Consider the following 18,794-nt stretch of genomic DNA (forward strand, 5'->3'; position numbering starts at 1 on the left):
GAAGGGACTAAGGAGAACTCAACCAGCCATCTTTCTCTGTCTCCCTCTCCCTCACTCCCTCACTCTCTCTCCCTCTCTCCCTCCCTCCCTCCCTCTCCCTCCCTCCCTCCCTCTCTCTCTCTCTCTCTCTCTCTCTCTCTCTGTTTCTCTCTGTTTCTCTCTCTAGCGGGTGTTCCATCTACAATAGCGCACAGCACGCATGAGCCACAGGAGAAAAATTTTGCACATTCTGTGCGGCACTTGTTATGGCACAGAGGTCGTTCTCTGACGACGGAGAACGTGGCGTTTCACCGAGATACAGAACTGAGGTGGATTAATGTTGAAAAAACAGGCTTCCTGGAGTCTCGTCAGAGAGAGAGAGACTGAGATAGGAAGAGTGTGTGAGAGAAAGATGGAGAGAATTGTGTGTGTGTGTGTGTGTAAGCGAGTGAGTGAGAGTGTGTGAGTGAGTGTGAGAGAAGAGCCCTCATTCGATTACAGTGAGTTTCAGAGTGTCATGAACCGCACAAAGAACACCGCATTTAAATGACAATGATAAGATCATTGACTCATTTGCAAGCGAGGCTGAGCGGCAGACCTTCAGCCCTGACATCATGGCTTTGATGGCACCACTGTGTCCACTTATGGTCAAGACCTTATGCCTGAAGTCACACAGGACGCCACAACACACACTGATCACAAGTCACCCTACATGCATACACACACCCTGCAGATCACATGAACCCCAGATGACACTTACAGAGTGTTTACCACAGACATAACCTGCTTAGAGGAAAAACAAAACACCTTCATTTGTGCAGACAATGGCTATCAACTGATAATACTTCTTCATGCATATAATACTGCACACACACATACCCACACACACGCAGACACACAGACACGCACACACACACACAGACACGCGCACACACACACACGCGCGCGCACACACACACACGCGCACACACACACACGCACACACACACACACACACACACACACACACCACCTGTGCACCTGCTGAGAAAATTCCACGCATTCCAAGCTGGCTGAGGTTTTTCTGGTTCTCTGGCATGGCTGCATGCACTCTGCATTCCAGCATGGCTGCCTGGAGCTTGGGGCCGTGCGGGCCTTCCCAAGACCATCTCACCCCTCAGGCTGGTTACGCCAGTGGCATTGAGCTCTCCCCCACACCCACACACACACAGCCTACAGTAAGTGGAGTGCCAGTAACACACCACAGCTGTGATGTCAGCAGAATGTAAACACAGCAAATGAATGACTACATAAAGATGGGGAAAGCCTTTTGGTACTTTGACATAACAGTACATGTATATGCACCATCACACACAAACACACACACACACAAAGATGTTTGTATGAGTGGGAGCAGAAGAGCATAAACAGAAGAATGGAGCAGCTGCAGTGCAGCCATGCAAAAGCTTTCAGCAGCAGTTGAATAGACAATCTTACTCCTTTCCCTCTTTCTCAATGCACCAACACACAGACACACACACACACACACACACACACACACACACAGAGAGATATGAGCACACCGGAACATGTTGCTATAACAACCAAAGGTTTCTGCAGCAACACAGTGAAAAACTGAAATCAACAGGGACTGAAGTGAGTCACTTCCTCTTGTATTCTTGTATGTATTCTTGACTATGTATGAGTGTGTGTAAGACAAGTGTGTCTATGTGTGAGTAAAAGAGCAGGACAGAGTCAGAGTGTCATCTAGAGTCAGAGAAATAGGGCAGGAGGAGGAAGAGAGAGTGGCCATTAGTTAGTGAACCGCCACAGCGGTCAAAACCAATTCATTAGTCCCCACTATGCCCAAATCACATCAGCGCGCGCACACACACAGAAATAGAGAAAGAGAAATAGAGAGAGAGAGAGAGAGAGAGAGAGAGAGACAGAAAGAAAGAAAGAGAGACAGAGAGGGGCAGTTACTGTTTAAAACCGCACTGTTCTGCCTAATATAAAACCTATGGGTCAGGTTCTCAAGGTATGAAACCTTCAAATGAAACTCAAGACAACAAACTATCCATCTGCCAGAGATCTCAGGAGTGACAGAACCCTCGGTGCATCTCCATCCATCTGCTAACGCTAACCACGAGAGGTGAAAAAAAGAGGTCTCAGGCCCCTTCTTCCGTTAGCCGTCACTCTTTAGAGGCAAACCAGGCCGCAGGCTCAACACAGGCAGCAGAGAGCAGGAGCAGACGATGGCATGTGCTTCTCAACACCTGTCCCACGTTTGCAGAGGCTGCCTATTAGTATTGGACACTACACTGAGGACTAGAGGTTTCACTACACTGAGGAGGACCGAAGGCTTCAGAGAATTCATTTCAAAATGGATGAATGAATGAATGTGAATGAATGAATGAATGAATGAATGAATGAAGAGAAGAGAAGTAGTAGAAGTAAAAGTAGATTCACTTTCTAAATGTACTAAATGTTCTAAATATCTAAATGCACTGTGCCAAAGCGTTCATCACACTGTGTGTTTCAAGAACAATTGGTCTAAAAGGACTTTTGCTTTTTCCTTCTTTTCTTGACTCAGTAGCTCAAGTGATTATATGGGTGTGTGCATTTCATTCCAGAATACCAATAAATCCCAATGACACTGGTGACATCAACATCAATTTATGCCTTGATTAAATAATTTACTGATGTGGCTCCGGTTCAGGCCGGATAACAAGAGACAATTGGTTCTGATGGGTCTCCACAATGGCCGATTGTCAAGCAGAGCACCAGGAAGAGACAGGGCTTCAGACTCATTTGGATTACCAAGCAACAAACACAGGCTAATAGGTGAGATAGCCAGTCATTGACTTCAACACAGTGCCCAATGCCCAAGTCCTGCTCCAATACTATGGCTTTCCCCATCTCCCTTGGTAACGGAGTCCATAGCACACAGATCCTACATATCTGTGGGTCACCCTGTCTGGGAACTCATACATGCCCGGCGCATAACACCCCACCCTCACTAAACTACAACCTATTATGCACTAAATCGTAGAACAGGTTTGAGATAGGGTAGGGTCAGTGAGAATCAACTGTATTGTCTCCCATGAGAGCAAATGGGAGAAATAAAAGTATACCTGTAAGATCTTTGTTACAGGACCATTATTTGAATAATATAAAGATACAACTTCTCGTTTTGTGTAAATCGTAGCTATCCTGTGTAAACAGTGAATATATGGGGGGAAACAGCTGAATTCAACAAATAGCTCTCATAAGGTTATTTACAGTCATATTCACCTTCATAAGAAAAGCAAGAAAAACCTCTGCTGCAGTACACTCTGTTCATATCACTAAGTTTGATGTGTTATAGTTTACTGCAGTTTTGACCGCTTACTGTATAATTAGGCCATCCTTAAAAATATTCTTGTTTGCAGTAACAGCCAAAAAAATAAAAAAATGGGTTGGTTGGTAGGTCACTATTTTTTTTTTCAAGATTCAAAGTAAAAAAAAAAAGTACAATTTTGGTCATGGTGTTTACGTAGGTATGAATTTAAACAATTGTGCATATTGTGACGTAACTGACTGGGTCCTCAACCCGTGCCTTCAGGCGCATCACTGCAAATCTCAATCTGATGCAGGTTATGTAGACCAGCCTTTCTCAAACTTCTTTGACCTGAGGCCCAGTCATGGCAGACTTTGGGGCCATAAGGCTCATCTACACGTACCCAACCCCACTCCCTCCAAATCAAATTGTCATTATCATTATCACAATCATTATTATGCCTAGATTGTTATACATGCACTTTCACTTAAATATTTTGTGACATGCACATCAGAGGACTGCTTTAGTAATGTAAGATATAATTAGTTTCATTACTTTTGCATGGTTGCATGATGCTTGCATAAGAAAAGAAATACTTCTCAAAACAGCAACAATTATATGGGTGCTATTGTTTTGGGATGTTTCCCTCTGCAAGCATCATACATTGGTATGGAGAAAAAAAATACATGTTTTTTAATGAAGTTTAATTTGAATGCCTGAATGTAAGGATTCAGGAAACACAATACCAGCTTTTTTGGCGAGCAGATAGGCGTAAATCACTGATCTGTTGATCTTTAACAGATAGAAAGAAGGCTACAATAGCTTTTGGCCACGTTATATTCACATTTGACTATACAATACTCAGTGCTATACAGTGTATTATACAGTCTCTGCTCTGTTTCTATGGAAGTTCCAAAAATCAACGTCGTTCTATCAAGTGTCGTTAAACAATTAAAGCATTCAACAGGTTGAAGCGAAGCTTTGATACCAACGTTATTGATTATTTTCAGTTTCTCTCGCGCAGACGCCTGCATTGAATGAACTCTCATACCACCACTTTATTGTATGGCTCCATGTTTAATGACATCGATAGCAGAAACGTTTGTTTTTTTTTTTGTCGCCCGCTGGTATCTTTATCAACTTAGCAAATTATCAGACCGAAGAACCGGGCCTAATTTCACTCCACGACTCCATGGACCATCAGTCTTATGGACCCATATTTTGAGAAATACTGAATAGACCACAACCAATTTCAATTCTTCAACACGGTCACCGTTAGACTAGAGGTGAGAAGGAACGAAAAGATCTGGGCACAGTTCTTCCAGAACCGTGCCAAGTAATGGCGTTGTCGAGATGTTTGTGTGAATGAAACGGCGTATAGGCCATAGTGTGACATCGTTAAACCAATGGTGTACAGATGACGCCACAGGGTTTTATTTAAGAGAGCCTACGTTTGTATGTCGGCAATTTATATTCACAATACTTAGGCCTACTAAAATAAATAGTATTTTATTTGTATTGGTTGTTTAGAGTAAAAAAAAAAATCGGTCGGTCTTAACGCAAGTTTACAACCGGCAAGTCAGTCGGACTAAAAGGGGAAAAAATAAATATGTGGGTCGGTTCTAAATTGACAGGGTCGGTCGGGTTACGGCAAACGAAAATATTTTTAAGGATGGCCTTAGAATTATTATGTAAATGATAGCCTACCACTGATGATGCAAAGTGCCTATTTAATGATTTGTTTGGGTTTTTAATTTAACAGAGCAGAACCTTTGAAAGTCGCAAATGGTCTCAGATAGCAAGGACAAAAGTGCACACAGTGGGTTTGCAGCTTTAAGCCTTAGCCTAAGAGTTACAGTATATCAAGTCAACATCTGTAGCAAACCCCTGACGACGAGATTAGCCTCACATCAATATCAAACCAACAACTCCTTCACATGAAAGTCAACACACTGAACAAAGGCAAAAAAGCACAAAACAAAAAAAACTTTAGACCTAGCCAAATCCATTCCAGTCTTATACTTCCTTTCCCATTCAAAACTGATTCAACCATGTACACAACTTCAGAGAAGCTCTTCAAACACCAAATACAAAAGCACACATGAAGTCCACACCCCTTTGCATCTCAGCTGACAGCCGAGTTTATAAGTATAAGTATAAGTATATATACTCTTTTGATCCCTTGAGGGAAATTTGGTCTCTGCATTTATCCCAATCCGTGAATTAGTGAAACACACACTGCACACAGTGTACACACAGTGAGGTGAAGCACACACTAATCCCGGCGCAGTGAGCTGCCTGCATCAACAGCGGCGCTCAGGGAGCAGTGAGGGGTTAGGTGCCTTGCTCAAGGGCACTTCAGCCGTGCCTACTGGTCGGGATTCGAACCGGCAACCCTCCGGTTACAGGTCCGAAGTGCTAACCAGTAGGCCACGGCTGCCCCATTTCAGCACACATCCCCCAACACATTCAACACATTAAAGTTACCCCACCCCACCCCACTGCCCAGCCCTCAGCAGGTGCCCAAGCCACTGACCTCTTGGCCTCCTCCAGATGGCACAGGTACTCGTAGGCCATGTTCGCCTGCCTCCGCTCGTCCATCTCCTCGGCTGTGAGCCGCTGCTCGCCATCCAGGACCGCTGAACACAAACACACAATAAACGAGTGGTAAACACATTAACGTCTCAGGCATGCACCACGACTATTTGTCAGCGCAGACACAAACATGAGACCCCCTCTAACCAGGCGCGGGATTAAGTTCACTATGAGCTGGGAGCATGGGGTTACATACACTGATTCAGTAACACCAGTATTTCATGTCATTTCTTGGCCCTGGGTCCTTGCCCTACATTACAGATACCCAAGCTGTGAAACAAAGTAGTGCATTAATTCATTTCATTACTCTGGGGTTTTCTTATTGGCTTTTTAAAGGTTGCTGGTGCTGCTGTGTAGCCGACTGGGCTGACGCAGGATCCTAATTGCGTAACTTGGCAGCAGCCTCTGCCCCTCTGGCTCTTTCTCTCTCTCTCTCACTCTCTCTCTCTCTCTTTATTTCTCTGTCCTTTCCCCTCCCTCCTTTGCTCCCTCACTCGCTTGCTCTCCCTATGAAGCTGTGCTGAGCTCACATACTGAAGTGATTTATGAGGGTCTTGCTGAGAGTCATAAGAATGGCTGGCTGAGAGGAGAATATTGTTGTCCCTGTAACTTTCAGACCTCGCCATTTGTTTAATGTTTGTGTTGTGTTGTGGATGATCTGAACTTCAAAAGTGAACTCTGATTTCTTGATGAACCTTGGGGAAAGGAACCTCAGATTAATTTCAAAACATCAAACTGGGTATTGAGCTTCTATTTCAGTCATGATGCATTGACTGATACATTTTCAAGACTGAGCCTCTCGCTCACCCTCACTATGTAGAGATGAATGAACTGCTCAAGAAGACACACACAGCAAGGTGTGGACATGATTGATCCCTTGAGAACTTCTTACATTTCTCTTCAGCAATCGTCTACTGTTCTGGGCTGTTATGTTTGATATGTAAGCTACTGTTCTGGGCTGTTATGTTTGATATGTAAGCTACAGATCAATTTGTAGGGGGTGATAACTACTCCTGTTCTCGCCAATGGTTTTGAAAGTGTTAATAAACTTCCCGCCTACGTAGTTCAGATACTTGAAATAGATATTGTTTTCGGTAATGAGCAGCAATGTAACGATGGATGGGCTATAATGTATCCTTAGACGTCACTTCTGTCATTGTCTGTTGCGCTGGCTGTGGCGTGTGATGCTTTCATTACTGAACCTACTAGTCAATGACAGTCTACTATAGTTTCATACGAATACCTCAGTGTTTAATCCTACCTCGACGCAGGCCCCCTTCAATTGGAGAAACGATAACGTCGACTGGGGCTGATGTTTGACTAACAACTGTACACACTCTAATAGGCTACCACATGCTGCATGGATAATTTACACATATCAGGCACAATCCAACTAGTGAGAAACGAATAGCCTACGTTGCACAGAAAAGTTGAGCAACTTGTGTCCACCTAGGATTTTTTGCTCGTCATATAGGCCTACTGTCTGTAAATCTAACCTAAAACAAAGATGTGCTCTAACTAGCACAAGAACCAACTGAGAGTACATATCTTACACAAATTAACTTCAAGTATCGATGGAAGGCAGGGCGAGGACCAGTAGAGAGCGATTAATGAAAACGCGGAAGTCTGAGTTACACGCGTTGATTCAAAAGGATTAACCAGAGACAACTTCTTACAGTTGTAACAATTTCTTTACGCAGTATTTTGCAGACCATAATCGCACAAAACAATGACGCTCCAAAATCCTTGAGAAGTTCAAGCAACTCCTCTTTCTTTGCCTACGGGTAGCGTATAACTCAAGGTGAGAGAGAAAAAGTTTTGAGCACTTACACCCATAACGTGGCCGAAGCCCGTCTGATTCATCTGAAGTTGACATTGCTTCTTTAAAACTTTCTTAAAGGTATCCACGCTTCTCCAGGTGTTCCTCTGGATTATTTTGCGTGCCGTGGTTTCTTCCAGATCTTCCCTGTAAAGTTGCTCTAAGATATTCGAAAAGGCACCCCTTGCCCCTCGCTCCTTCAGTGCAAGGTCTGAGTGAAGGTTTTTTTTTTCTTACTGATGTCACTGGGTGTGTTCCTTCCTAAATCCAAAAGTATGCGTTTCAGGAAATAACCATCACAAGTCAAACAAGTTAAGTGCTACAGCAGCTCCCTCTACCGCGCAGCGCAGGGCAGGCACGTATAGCTTCATAGTTATGCTGACCAAACTTTAGCAGGCTACAACATAGGGCCTACTGTAGCCTATTGTAAGTGATCCGAAACAAAAAAAAATGATTGTGGTCCATAGACATCATTTAACGTTGTTGAAATTATTATTTTTTTTTTTATCGTGGAGTCTACTGTTGCAATAAGGTTATCATGATATTAATAAATTAAATTACTGTAATAAATACATCCCCTTTTGGAAACTATTTCCTTTAGGTTCAGAGTCTGGCTGTGGCCCAAAAAGGAACCCACTTTTTGGCTTGTATGTGTGGGATACATGTTATAGGATAATGGCTAAGCTTAGAAGAAGTTACAACATGTTGAATTTGCCCATTTGTTTCCATTTCTAATCCCAGTTGTAATTCTGGGGGCGTCGGTGGGCATGTTTTATACTTGGCCATTCCAGTTATGATCTCTGAATTCACCAAATGGCAGTTATCCACAACTATATTTCTGCTCAAACAAATTGTTATGATCTGTCATATGATTTGTTAAAGGTTATAAGCCTGCCTGTAGGTAGCCTTCCACAAATAAGTCTCATTAGCACGTTATGAATTTATCTATGTCAAATAACCCAAACGCAATATGTTTAGAATTGAATTCAATTCCACAGTTAATCTACTTTTGAAGCACTAGAAGTTTAGTTATCATCCTCTGGGAAAGTGATTGGTTTTTGAATGTCTTTTTTTATGAGGGGCTTTTTCTAAATTGGACTAAAAAAGATTTAACTTGGCGATTAGTTTAATTAAAATATTTCTTAACATTATACCAATTCACTGACTGGAGTCATGCACAATGATTTTGAACAGGTGTTAATAGATTAGATGAACAGTAAACAAAGCTCTTGGCGGATACAACAAGGATATTGTTGCTGTTTATTTTCATCCTACCCAATGCATCAGATACGATACGCTACTGGACAATTTCCGACCGATAAATTATGCATTTGAGGACAATAACGTTTCCATTGCGGGCGGAGCTTGTTAGTTTATAAAGGAGGGTCGTACGGTCATTCCAGTCTTCAGTCTTGCCCCTGAGTTTGAGTTTGGTGACCCTTGATTCTAAGTTTCATCTGACTGCCTCTCAGGACCATGGATAGCGCAGGAATGTTATTTGGTCTCCTGTGCGTCTGTGTACTGTCCGCCATCTCTAACGGACAGGTGTCAAAGGAAGTTTCGGCAGAAGATGCTGGGCCACAGAACTCTGCAGTGTCTGCGGAGAGAGATTTGGTGAGTCATGCAAAATGTTGTCTTACACAACTGCTAGACTTTTCATTTCTAGTATATCCTATACCAAATATAATCTGAAACAATGTTGATAGACTAATTAAAAATCAGCAAAGACTAGAATAACAACCAGTTTTGTTTAAATCGCGTCTGAAGGTCAGGCCTGTTGCTGTGCAGTGGAAACTAAGTTGAATGCGGTAAGGTTAAGAGATTTTGGATTTTTGACCTAAAAGCCACAGCTTCGCTGTCCTTTCTCCTACAGTTGCAGGCAATGGAGGCACTCCTGGGAAGATATCACGACCAGCTGCCAAGTGCGGAGAAAAGAGGCATCCCCTTGGTCAGTAACTGTTGAGAGAGAGAGAGAGAGAGAGAGAGAGAGACATGTTTGGTTTTATTTGCACGATGTTGTTGTGTGGGCTATGCTTGTCTCGTTTCTTAGAGATAAACTCCTACTGCACTGTAACTGTGGGAGCAGTCTGATGCAATTAAAAAGTTCTGGCAGAGTACACACTGAGGCTACTAGCCGCGAAATGTCAGTAACCATCATTCATATGGGCAATGTTCACCTACATGCAATTAGCCAACAGTCAAGATAACAGAGCTTATAATTAGCCCAATTGGAATGCAAGTTATGATACAGACCTATTTAATTTGTCCATAGCTCACGTCTACAACTGAAGTCCACAACAAAATAGCCTATCCTCACGTTCCTTTTTTCTTTGAAGAGCTAAATATTGGCTACATTACATGTATGCCAATTGGTGTCCTTAAAGGAGGTGTCACTAATCCTGTTTAGAAAGAGGTAAGGTGACGGCAGCGCCATGACGCAGTGCGTGATGACTGTCGTTACTTTATTTTTGCAGTGTGCGATGGGTTCCCGTTGTGCCATGAGATACGGACCACGCTATGGGACTCTATGCGACTGTGGCCGGGGGAGTAACTGCAACTCTTACCTTCTCAAGTGCATATAAGAGCTTCACCAACACCACAGCACAACTACCACTGTTCTACCACCAAGAGATATCTACCGGTGTGCGCAGTGTCCAAAAATATTTACTTGCGTTGTAATTACCTTTGAGCATGAGTATGGTATAACATGTACAATGTTTTTTTTTTAATGTGTTTGTTTATGATGATGTTTGTGAATGTTGTAAACTTTAATGGGAGAAATAAAGGTATACCTGTAAGATCTTTGTTACAGGACCATCATTTGAATAATATAAAGATACAACTTCTCGTTTTGTGTGAATCTTAGCTATCCTGTGTAAACAGTTAATATATGGGGGGAAACAGCTGAATTCAACAAATAGCTCTCATAAGGTTATTTACAGTCATATTCACCTTCATAAGAAAAGCAAGAAAAACCTCTGCTGCAGTACGCTCTGTTCATATCACTAAGTTTGATGTGTTATAGTTTACTGCAGTTTTGACCGCTTACTGTATAATTAGAATTAGGATGTAAAGGATAGCCTACCCGTTCATGTAACATACAGTCACAGAAATACTATACCACAGGTATTCCCTCATCATCAATGTCTGTCTGAAGTGCACTGATGATGCAAAGTGCCTATTTAATGATTTGTTTGGGTTTTTAATTTAATTGAGCAGAACCTTTGAAAGTCATAATGGTACATAATTATTGCTCTGAGAGTAGCCTACCCCACAAAACTCAATTTGCATGCAGCATCCCTCCACTTTGGCCTCCCATGACATCTTACACAGCATCCCAGCATAACTTTATCCTGTGAATCTGTCAACAGAACTCACCAGTGAATGAGTTGTGATCTGTCTAGTTTTACATGCCATCAGCATGACTTACCAAGGTCAACTCTTGACATAATGATACATAAACTCATCAGTGATCATCAGTGGCTTAAGCAGCCCACATCCTCTGGTGTGAACATTTCAACAACAGACAAAGGCAGCAGTAGCTGACCTTAAAAGAGACAAATGACAAAAATCACAAATGTTCCATAAACCTGGTATTTTACAAAAAACACAGCACCAGAACTTATGATGCATCTTTCAGTAGATGGCAGAAAAACCCTGTGTATTCAATGTAGTCATCTTTTCAAAGACATGTAAAAATAACCTTTATGTGACCTGAAGGTAAACAAACATGATTCAGGGGTTGATCTAAGTTGTTCAAACATAGCCTAATAAAAATGTTTATTGCAAGAGTAAAGATGCACAACATAAATTCTTAGTTATTAAATCTCATATTGAGTTAGGATATCTGTTGGACACCTTATATTGTGAAGAACACTACACTGTCTCAGTGAAATGTTTACACCATAAGATATTTTACACAATGTTGTTGTGTAAGCAGGGCTTGTCTAATTTGTTAGAGATGAACTCCTAATGCACCATATCTAATGGAAGCAGCCTGTCTGACTGAGCACCTGTATTTCTGTGTGTTGATTTGCCAAATGATTACATGACACAGCACACTAAAGACCCAACAAGGCAATGATATGACACAGCTGCTGACACTGTTCCACTGTGGTATTCATGGGGGAGTGTACCACTCCAACTCCTCAGGCCCTTCCTGAGGGTCCAGGATCACGCCTGAATGGGGTGGGGTGTGGTCGGCTGGGTCATTACTGTCAGCAGTCAATGCAGCAACATTGTAGCAGTTTGTTTTGGCTATGTGCATTTGAGAGAACCCTGAAGCCATATACTTCACAGCTGTATTCTGTGATCGCCACTGATAGGTCAAAACAGCTAGTTCAAAAGTAGAAACAAGATATGTCTGATATGTCTTTAGTGATACTGGTGTTTAATAGATTCCAGTTTTTTTTATTATTTCTTTAAAAAAAAATTATGGCACAGAATATTTGACACTTCTACTTCTACTACCAACACAGTCACATCATTCATTCCTCCATCATTCAAAAAGTCACGAAACTGCTGCCCTGTGTGTCCTAGAATGAATGCCTTCTACTCCTACTGTTAGTCAATAAGAACCCTTAAGATACAGTGCATCAGTAAAAAAAAAACATGGCAAAGCAAGGGCAGTTCCACTCCCCGGGACATTAAATTAGTCATAAACCTGAAGCCGGTGTGTTTAAGCAATTCAGTATGGATGCCCCATAACGACAATCTATAAGAGCCAATAACATAAAAAAAAAAACAGCACAGCCAAAGGTTGCTTGGGTGTGTTGTGGGGGAGCTGATTGCCCACTGTCCTGTTCCTGAGGCATCATTTCAGGGGTCAATAAACAAACATCAATACTGATTCAAGCTCAGTGAATGAGTCTGGTTTTTATTGCGCTCTTTTTCCACAAGCAACACGATGGGGCCGCGCCGAGGGGTGCGATATCTATCGCTGAGGCAGAGAAAGCCCCGCGGGGACCGTTAACATGGACCACATGCAGAGACGGATGTGTGGCTCCACTCTCGCTGAGCGCCAGGATCAATCCACCTCCTTGCCCGCCTGACAGACTAAGCTGAGGAGGCCAGAAGAGGGCCTCCAGGGCACTAAGAGAAGCATGATTTTCTCAGGAGAAACCTGTAGGCACACTGTTCACCTCCCTCCCTATCTTTCTATCAGCTTGCCTGTTGTGTAGATTTTATTTCAGCAACTCCTGCCCCACATACACACACACAGACACATACACACACAAACCACCCACCCCCACCCCCTTCCATCCAAGGGGAAAAAGCAGTAGTTATAACACTCAGACAGGCAGCAAGAAATATGCAACAAAATATATGAATAGCCCAATAAACACTGGCTCAGTGCAACAGGACACTGAAATCTACGCATGCCCTCTTGTTCTCCCAGCTTGGATCAACAATTCAAATCGAATGCTTACAAAGGATCAACCACCACTTCTTCCTAGATCTTCATTTTCAAATCCAAATTCAAATGTTTTATTGGCATGACAAATAGGAGTCTTTATTGCCAAAGGCGTCATTACCTACAGGACAAAAAAGCAGAACATGCTAAATGCACACATACAATGCCTCCATAATGTGGGGAGTTGCTCTTGTTGACCTCTTCTTCTTGACACGTGACAAACAAGGGTTGAGATTGTTTGAGGTTGATAGTAACCTATATCACATCAAATAACATAGAATCACAGCATGTTTACATCATTTCCACTGGTTTGAGAAGTGTGCTTGGCGCTTGATGCACAATGTATCGGTCAATTAACCTGTTGAGTTCACTGCTGTCCCTGTTCCATGGAGACACAGCCAAGCACTCTGTATAGTTTGGTCCTTCTCCCAGAATCCTTTGAGGCAGCCCCGATTACATTATCACTAGGTGCACGACACAAGAGCGCCAGTGTGTGTCAGTGTGATTGTGCACATGATGTGTGTTTTTTTTTTTTAAATGTCATGTGTACAGTGCCTATAAAAAAGTATTTTCCCCCTTGGATACTTTCCCATTTTATTGCTTTAATAAATGGAATATTGCTCAATTTAGTTTGCCCTTTTTTACAATAATATATAAAAACACCCTCTTTAATGTCTAAGTGTAGAACTGCTCAAGTTTTGTCAGGTTGCACAGGGACTGGGCGCAGACAACCCTTTTCAATTCCACAAATTATTTTTTGGATTGAGGTCTTGGGCACACAAGAACATTCACCTTGTTGTCTTTAAAGCAACACCAAAGAACTTTCCCTCTGTCGCAAGCATGCTATTTGTTTATCCAGCACCGGCTTTGCAAATAACGATGTCCACAGACAAGGTATATGTTGCACGATTTATGAAAGTACGATGTATTGCGACATCAGATGCAAGTCAAATTTGTAGTTTCTTATGTCTCATTCCATTGAGCTACAGATCCGCTACCCAATCTGGCAAACTTACATAGTGCGGTTATAGCCGATAGAGGGCCGCAAAGCGAATGCAGAAGTGCCGTTCACCCTGTTACAAGTTGATGAAAGACTGAAACGATTTTGGAAACATTATTTTAAGGTACAAAAAACTCTTTGGTGTTGCTTTAAACAGTTTTTGTGTAGTTTTCACTGTATGTTTCGGGTCATTGTCTTGCAGGAAAGTAAATCTTCTCCCAAGTCGTAGTTCTCTTGCAGACTGAATCAGATTGTCTTCCAGGATTTCCATATATTTTGCTGAATTAATTTTACCCTTTACCTTTACAAGCTTTCCCGGTGCCTGTTGTCGACAAGCACCCCCACAGTATGATGGTGTCACCACCATGCTTCGATTTAGGGATGGTGCATTTGTAGTGATGTGCCATGTTTGGTGTCTGCCAAGCATAGCATCTAGTCTAATGGCCAAAAAAGCTCAGTTTTGGTCTTATCAGACCAAAGAATCTTCTTCCATTTGACCTTGGAGTCTCCCACATGTCTTTGGGCAAACTTTAGTTGAGATTTAATATGAGTTTTGCTACTCGCCCATAAAGCGTTGACTGGTGAAAAACTCAGCAATAGTTTTGCTACTCACCCATAAAGCGTTGACTGGTGAAAAACTCAGCAATAGTTGCTATATATGCAGTTTCTTTTATCTCATCAGCTGCTGAAGCTTTTAACTCCTAGGGGGCAGCCGTGGCCTACTGGTTAGGGCTTCAGGCTTGTAACCGAAGGGTTGCCGGTTCGATCCCCGACCAGTAGGAAAAATGTGGGCAGGGGAAGTGGTTGAGCACTGTTCTCCCATGCCCACATCCACAGCTGAAGTGCCCTTGAGCAAGGCACCTAACCCCTCACTGCTCCCTGAGCGCTGCTGTAGCAGGCAGCTCACTGCGTCAAGGTTATTGTGCTGAGTGTGTTTCACTAATTCATGGATTGGGATAAATGCAGAGACCAAATTTTCCTCGAGGAAAGTATATACTTATACTCTACTTCAGAGTTGCCATAGGTGCCTAGGTGGCCTCCCCCACCAGTATTCTTGTTGAACGGTCACTCAGTTTGTGGTGAAGGCCTGCTCTAGGCCTCCCCTAGGCCACATGTGCCATATTCCTTACATTCCTGAAAGATGGATTTTACTGAACTCCAGGGGATGTTCAGTAACGTGAACATTTTGTTCTCATGCTTTACAATAATCTTTTCTCTGAGTTGTTTAGAGTGGTCTTTTGTCATCATGGTGGAATTGTAGCCAGGAATACTGATTGACCAGTGACTGGACCTTCCAGACACAGGTGTCTTGTGTGTGTGTGTGTGTGTGTGTGTGTGTGTGTGTGTGTGTGTGTGTTTGTGTTTGTGTGAGTTTGCCTGTGGCATGTGTGCATAGCCTGTGTGTGTGTGTGTGTGTGTTTACAGTATGTGTGTGTGTGTGTGTGTGTTTGCCTGTTTTTAATGGCATGCAATGTCCAAAGGCTATGGCAACCCCAGCCTTCATCTAAAATTGCTCATTTGTCCCATCTGCACCAAAGGGTCAATCAGTCCATCTGCTGCCACTTAACTGGGGCCAGGGCTGCCCTGAACTTAGTACTCACTAATGTCATGGGGACCCCCCCCCCCACACACACACACACACACATATGCGACAATTAGTGGGAGGCCCTTAATACATCTGGGCCCAGGGGCCCGAAAGTTCATAATCCGTCCATGTGTCTAAGGCAAGACCCCAGAGACAAACCATTGAACTGTTAATTTAACCCATTCCCAGCCAAAAAAGACAAGACGACCAGCAGCCATTAATGATTCTCATCTGTGTAGCTGATTGAGCTAAGAACCTAAACAGACTAATGGGGGGGGTGGGGCTCTGAATATGCGGATGTGTTGCCTGCAGGGCTCTGCCATTAAAAGTCTCCTCACTTACTCTACACGAGTTGTGTGGAGTTGTAGTTATATTGTTGTATTTATCGGAGCCAGCTTTGTTCCAGTAGAGACTGTTTTAATTGCTCTGTGCTGCTCATGTATAAATGGGGTATGATAAGCTTGGCTGAAATAATGAGAGCGTTTAATGAATACACAAGCATAATTCCTAAAGCCGCTTACTAAGCACAGTCAAAGTGTTGTTTTCTTTACCATTTTGCCGATTAAAATTCAAAACTAATTTTCTTAATGTGAACAGTTTTAGACTGGGATCTTGCTATAGATGTGCCTGTCAGGTGGATTGTTATAGAATATCAGTGCATCCTGATATCAGGCGGTTGTGTTTCCCTTTGAGTTTTTGGTCTGATGCTACGCCTGAGTAGCAATGCTGAGTGGGTCTGCAGGGGTCTGTGGCTGGCTATACCCCTCTGGGCTCTTTGCAAGTAATGAAGCATTTCTCTCCCAAATGAACAACTATCCAGTAGGTGCTTTCTAAATATATGAAAAAGATCCATCACACACAAGCTAGACTCATTTGAGGGGAAACATGATTTTTGCATCGCTTTACAATGGTTCAGTTGAGAAACATAAACAGTAGATACACACGTCCTTTTAGTGTACATGAGTGCATTGTGACTTTTACATTTACTTTCTTGACAGACACTATTGTGCAATGTGACTTAGTGTAGAAGTGTGGAAGAGAATAATCTGTAAAAAAAAAGGAATAAAGCACGCACATCCAAAGTCTTAAGTTGGGTGCTGGACAAAAAGGTCAAATAAAGAGTGAGAAAAAAGTCCGCTACACCACAAAATGGATAGTGCCCGAAACGTCGCAATAAATAAATTAAGCATTCATTGGGAGCTGGTAGCAGTAGTGTCTTTTTTCTCACTCTTCCACAAGAGAATAATCTGCCCAAAAATATGGTTTATCAAGGAGCCACCATCAACATATTGTTCTCAATGACAGGCTCTGTAAAAGGAACATATAAGTGTTCTAAGAATGATTCAAAACATTTTGAAAGCAAATTTCATGTTTTGAGAGCAGAGCCAAGTCAAGTCATGGATGACCCTAACCCTAACCCAGGGGATTACCCTAGCACTAACCCAGGGGATTTAACAATGGTTTCATACCTCTGGTTCAGTTTAACTGAGGATAGCGTAACTTCATCAGTAGTATTGATATGTCAGGTCAGTTGGTCATGCCAAAATTCATCCTGCGTGTCTATTTGAGTACTGGTCAATACTAACAAACAATGCACGAGTGTTACAAATGCGTACACATAATAGCTAGTAGCCATGTCCAAGTGCTTTTTACCGGGCAATAGAACAGTTCACATGTTCATCACTCCTCCCCTTAGGCCTTGTGTAATTGTGGGATTATTATGACCGCCGCGCAGCGAAGCGGCGGTCATATAGGTTTAGTCAGATTTTTTTTTCTTTTTTTTTTTTTTTTTTTTTTTTTTCTTTTTCGCATGCCCAAATTTCCCAATGATTCCCGGGACACTGAAAGACCGGGGTACACGAAAACTTGGTGGACATGTAACCCCACATGGATAGCATGGAACCATCGTTTTTCGTTTTTGATCTGTAGCCCCCCCGCTGAATTGGACCCCCCGAAAGGAGGGTAGGGCAGACACAGTTTTCTGTGAATATCTCGAAAACCGTAGGGTTTAGGAGGACCATTTTTTTTTTGTATGTTGATCTCAAGGGGGCCATGTCAACCCATTCCATAACCACTCATTTCATGTATAGCGCCACCTAGTTAAACACAAAAAAAGTAAAAAATGAGGTGGTGTAATTGAAGGTATCTGTGACCTAACATAGTCAAAACTGCACGAAATTGGAAGTGTAGGATCATTATGACACCCTCTGTATGCACGCCAAGTTTTGTGGAATTCCGTTCATGGGGGGCCACACAATAAATTAATTTATGTTACTATACACCAACTGGCCTGTGGTGGCCGGAGACAGTTTTCTGTGAATATCTCGAGAACTGTAGGGCCTAGGAGGTCCACCTTTTTTTTTGTATGTTGGTCTTAAGGGGCATGTCAAGCCATCCCATTACCACTTATTTCATGTATAGCGCCACCTAGTTAAAAATTAAAAAGCAAAAAATTAGGTGTTTTCATCACAATATCTCTGGCTGACAAGGTCAAAACTGCACGAAATTGAAAGTGTAGGATCATTATGACACCCTCTGAATGCATGCCAAGTTTTGTATACTTTCGTTCATGGGGGCCTTACAATAAAATAATTTATGTGTACATTTAGTGACGTACACCAACAAGGATTCCCGGACACTGAAAGACCGGGTACACAAAAACTTGGTGGGCATGTACCCCCCCACATGGATAGCATGGAACCGTCATTTTTTACGTTTTTCATCTGCAGCCCCCCGCTGGACTGGACCCCGAAAGGAGGGTAGGGCAGACACAGTTCTCTGTGAATCTTTTATGGGATGTTGGTCTCAAGGGCCCACATCAACCTGGCTCATAATCACTCATTTGTGATTTGCCCCCGGTAAAAAATGAAAATCAGTAGGATTAAAAGAAAGCCAAAATAAATATTCATCATCATCATCATCATGGCTGCATTTTCAGTATTGGCGAGAAGTAGTCGTTTGTCCACTAGATGGCGCATCGTTGCAGTGAGACGTAATTTTGTTGGAAGTTAAAAGTGGGTTGGAAAAAATAATGGGCGCTTCATACAAGGACTGTAATTTACGAGGCGAACATCTAATAAGGATAGGGCGATGTTCACATGAAGT

The 18,794-nt window shown here is 42.5% G+C and overlaps 2 protein-coding genes across 2 annotated transcripts in view; one reads left to right on the forward strand and one right to left on the reverse strand.

Annotated features, from left to right (window-relative positions):
* iqgap1 (IQ motif containing GTPase activating protein 1) overlaps positions 1-7,936 on the reverse strand; it is a 48,701-nt gene extending 40,765 nt beyond the window's left edge. The window contains exons 1-2 of the mRNA XM_048262207.1: positions 7,703-7,936; positions 5,814-5,916 (exon numbers count right to left, since the gene is read on the reverse strand). Coding sequence (XP_048118164.1) covers positions 5,814-5,916; positions 7,703-7,748 — 149 coding nt within the window. The 5' untranslated portion in view covers positions 7,749-7,936. The remainder of the gene's footprint in view (positions 1-5,813; positions 5,917-7,702) is intronic.
* Positions 7,937-9,002: 1,066 nt separating this feature from the next.
* Positions 9,003-10,489, forward strand: cartl (cocaine- and amphetamine-regulated transcript-like). Its single transcript, XM_048262318.1, has 3 exons — positions 9,003-9,305; positions 9,565-9,639; positions 10,166-10,489. Exons 1-3 carry the CDS (start codon positions 9,168-9,170, stop codon positions 10,271-10,273), a joined length of 321 nt encoding a protein of 106 aa, XP_048118275.1. The 5' UTR covers positions 9,003-9,167; the 3' UTR covers positions 10,274-10,489.
* Positions 10,490-18,794: the final 8,305 nt, after the last annotated feature.

This window comes from Alosa alosa, chromosome 14 (assembly GCF_017589495.1).
Source record: "Alosa alosa isolate M-15738 ecotype Scorff River chromosome 14, AALO_Geno_1.1, whole genome shotgun sequence".
NCBI classification, from domain to species: Eukaryota; Metazoa; Chordata; class Actinopteri; order Clupeiformes; family Clupeidae; genus Alosa; species Alosa alosa.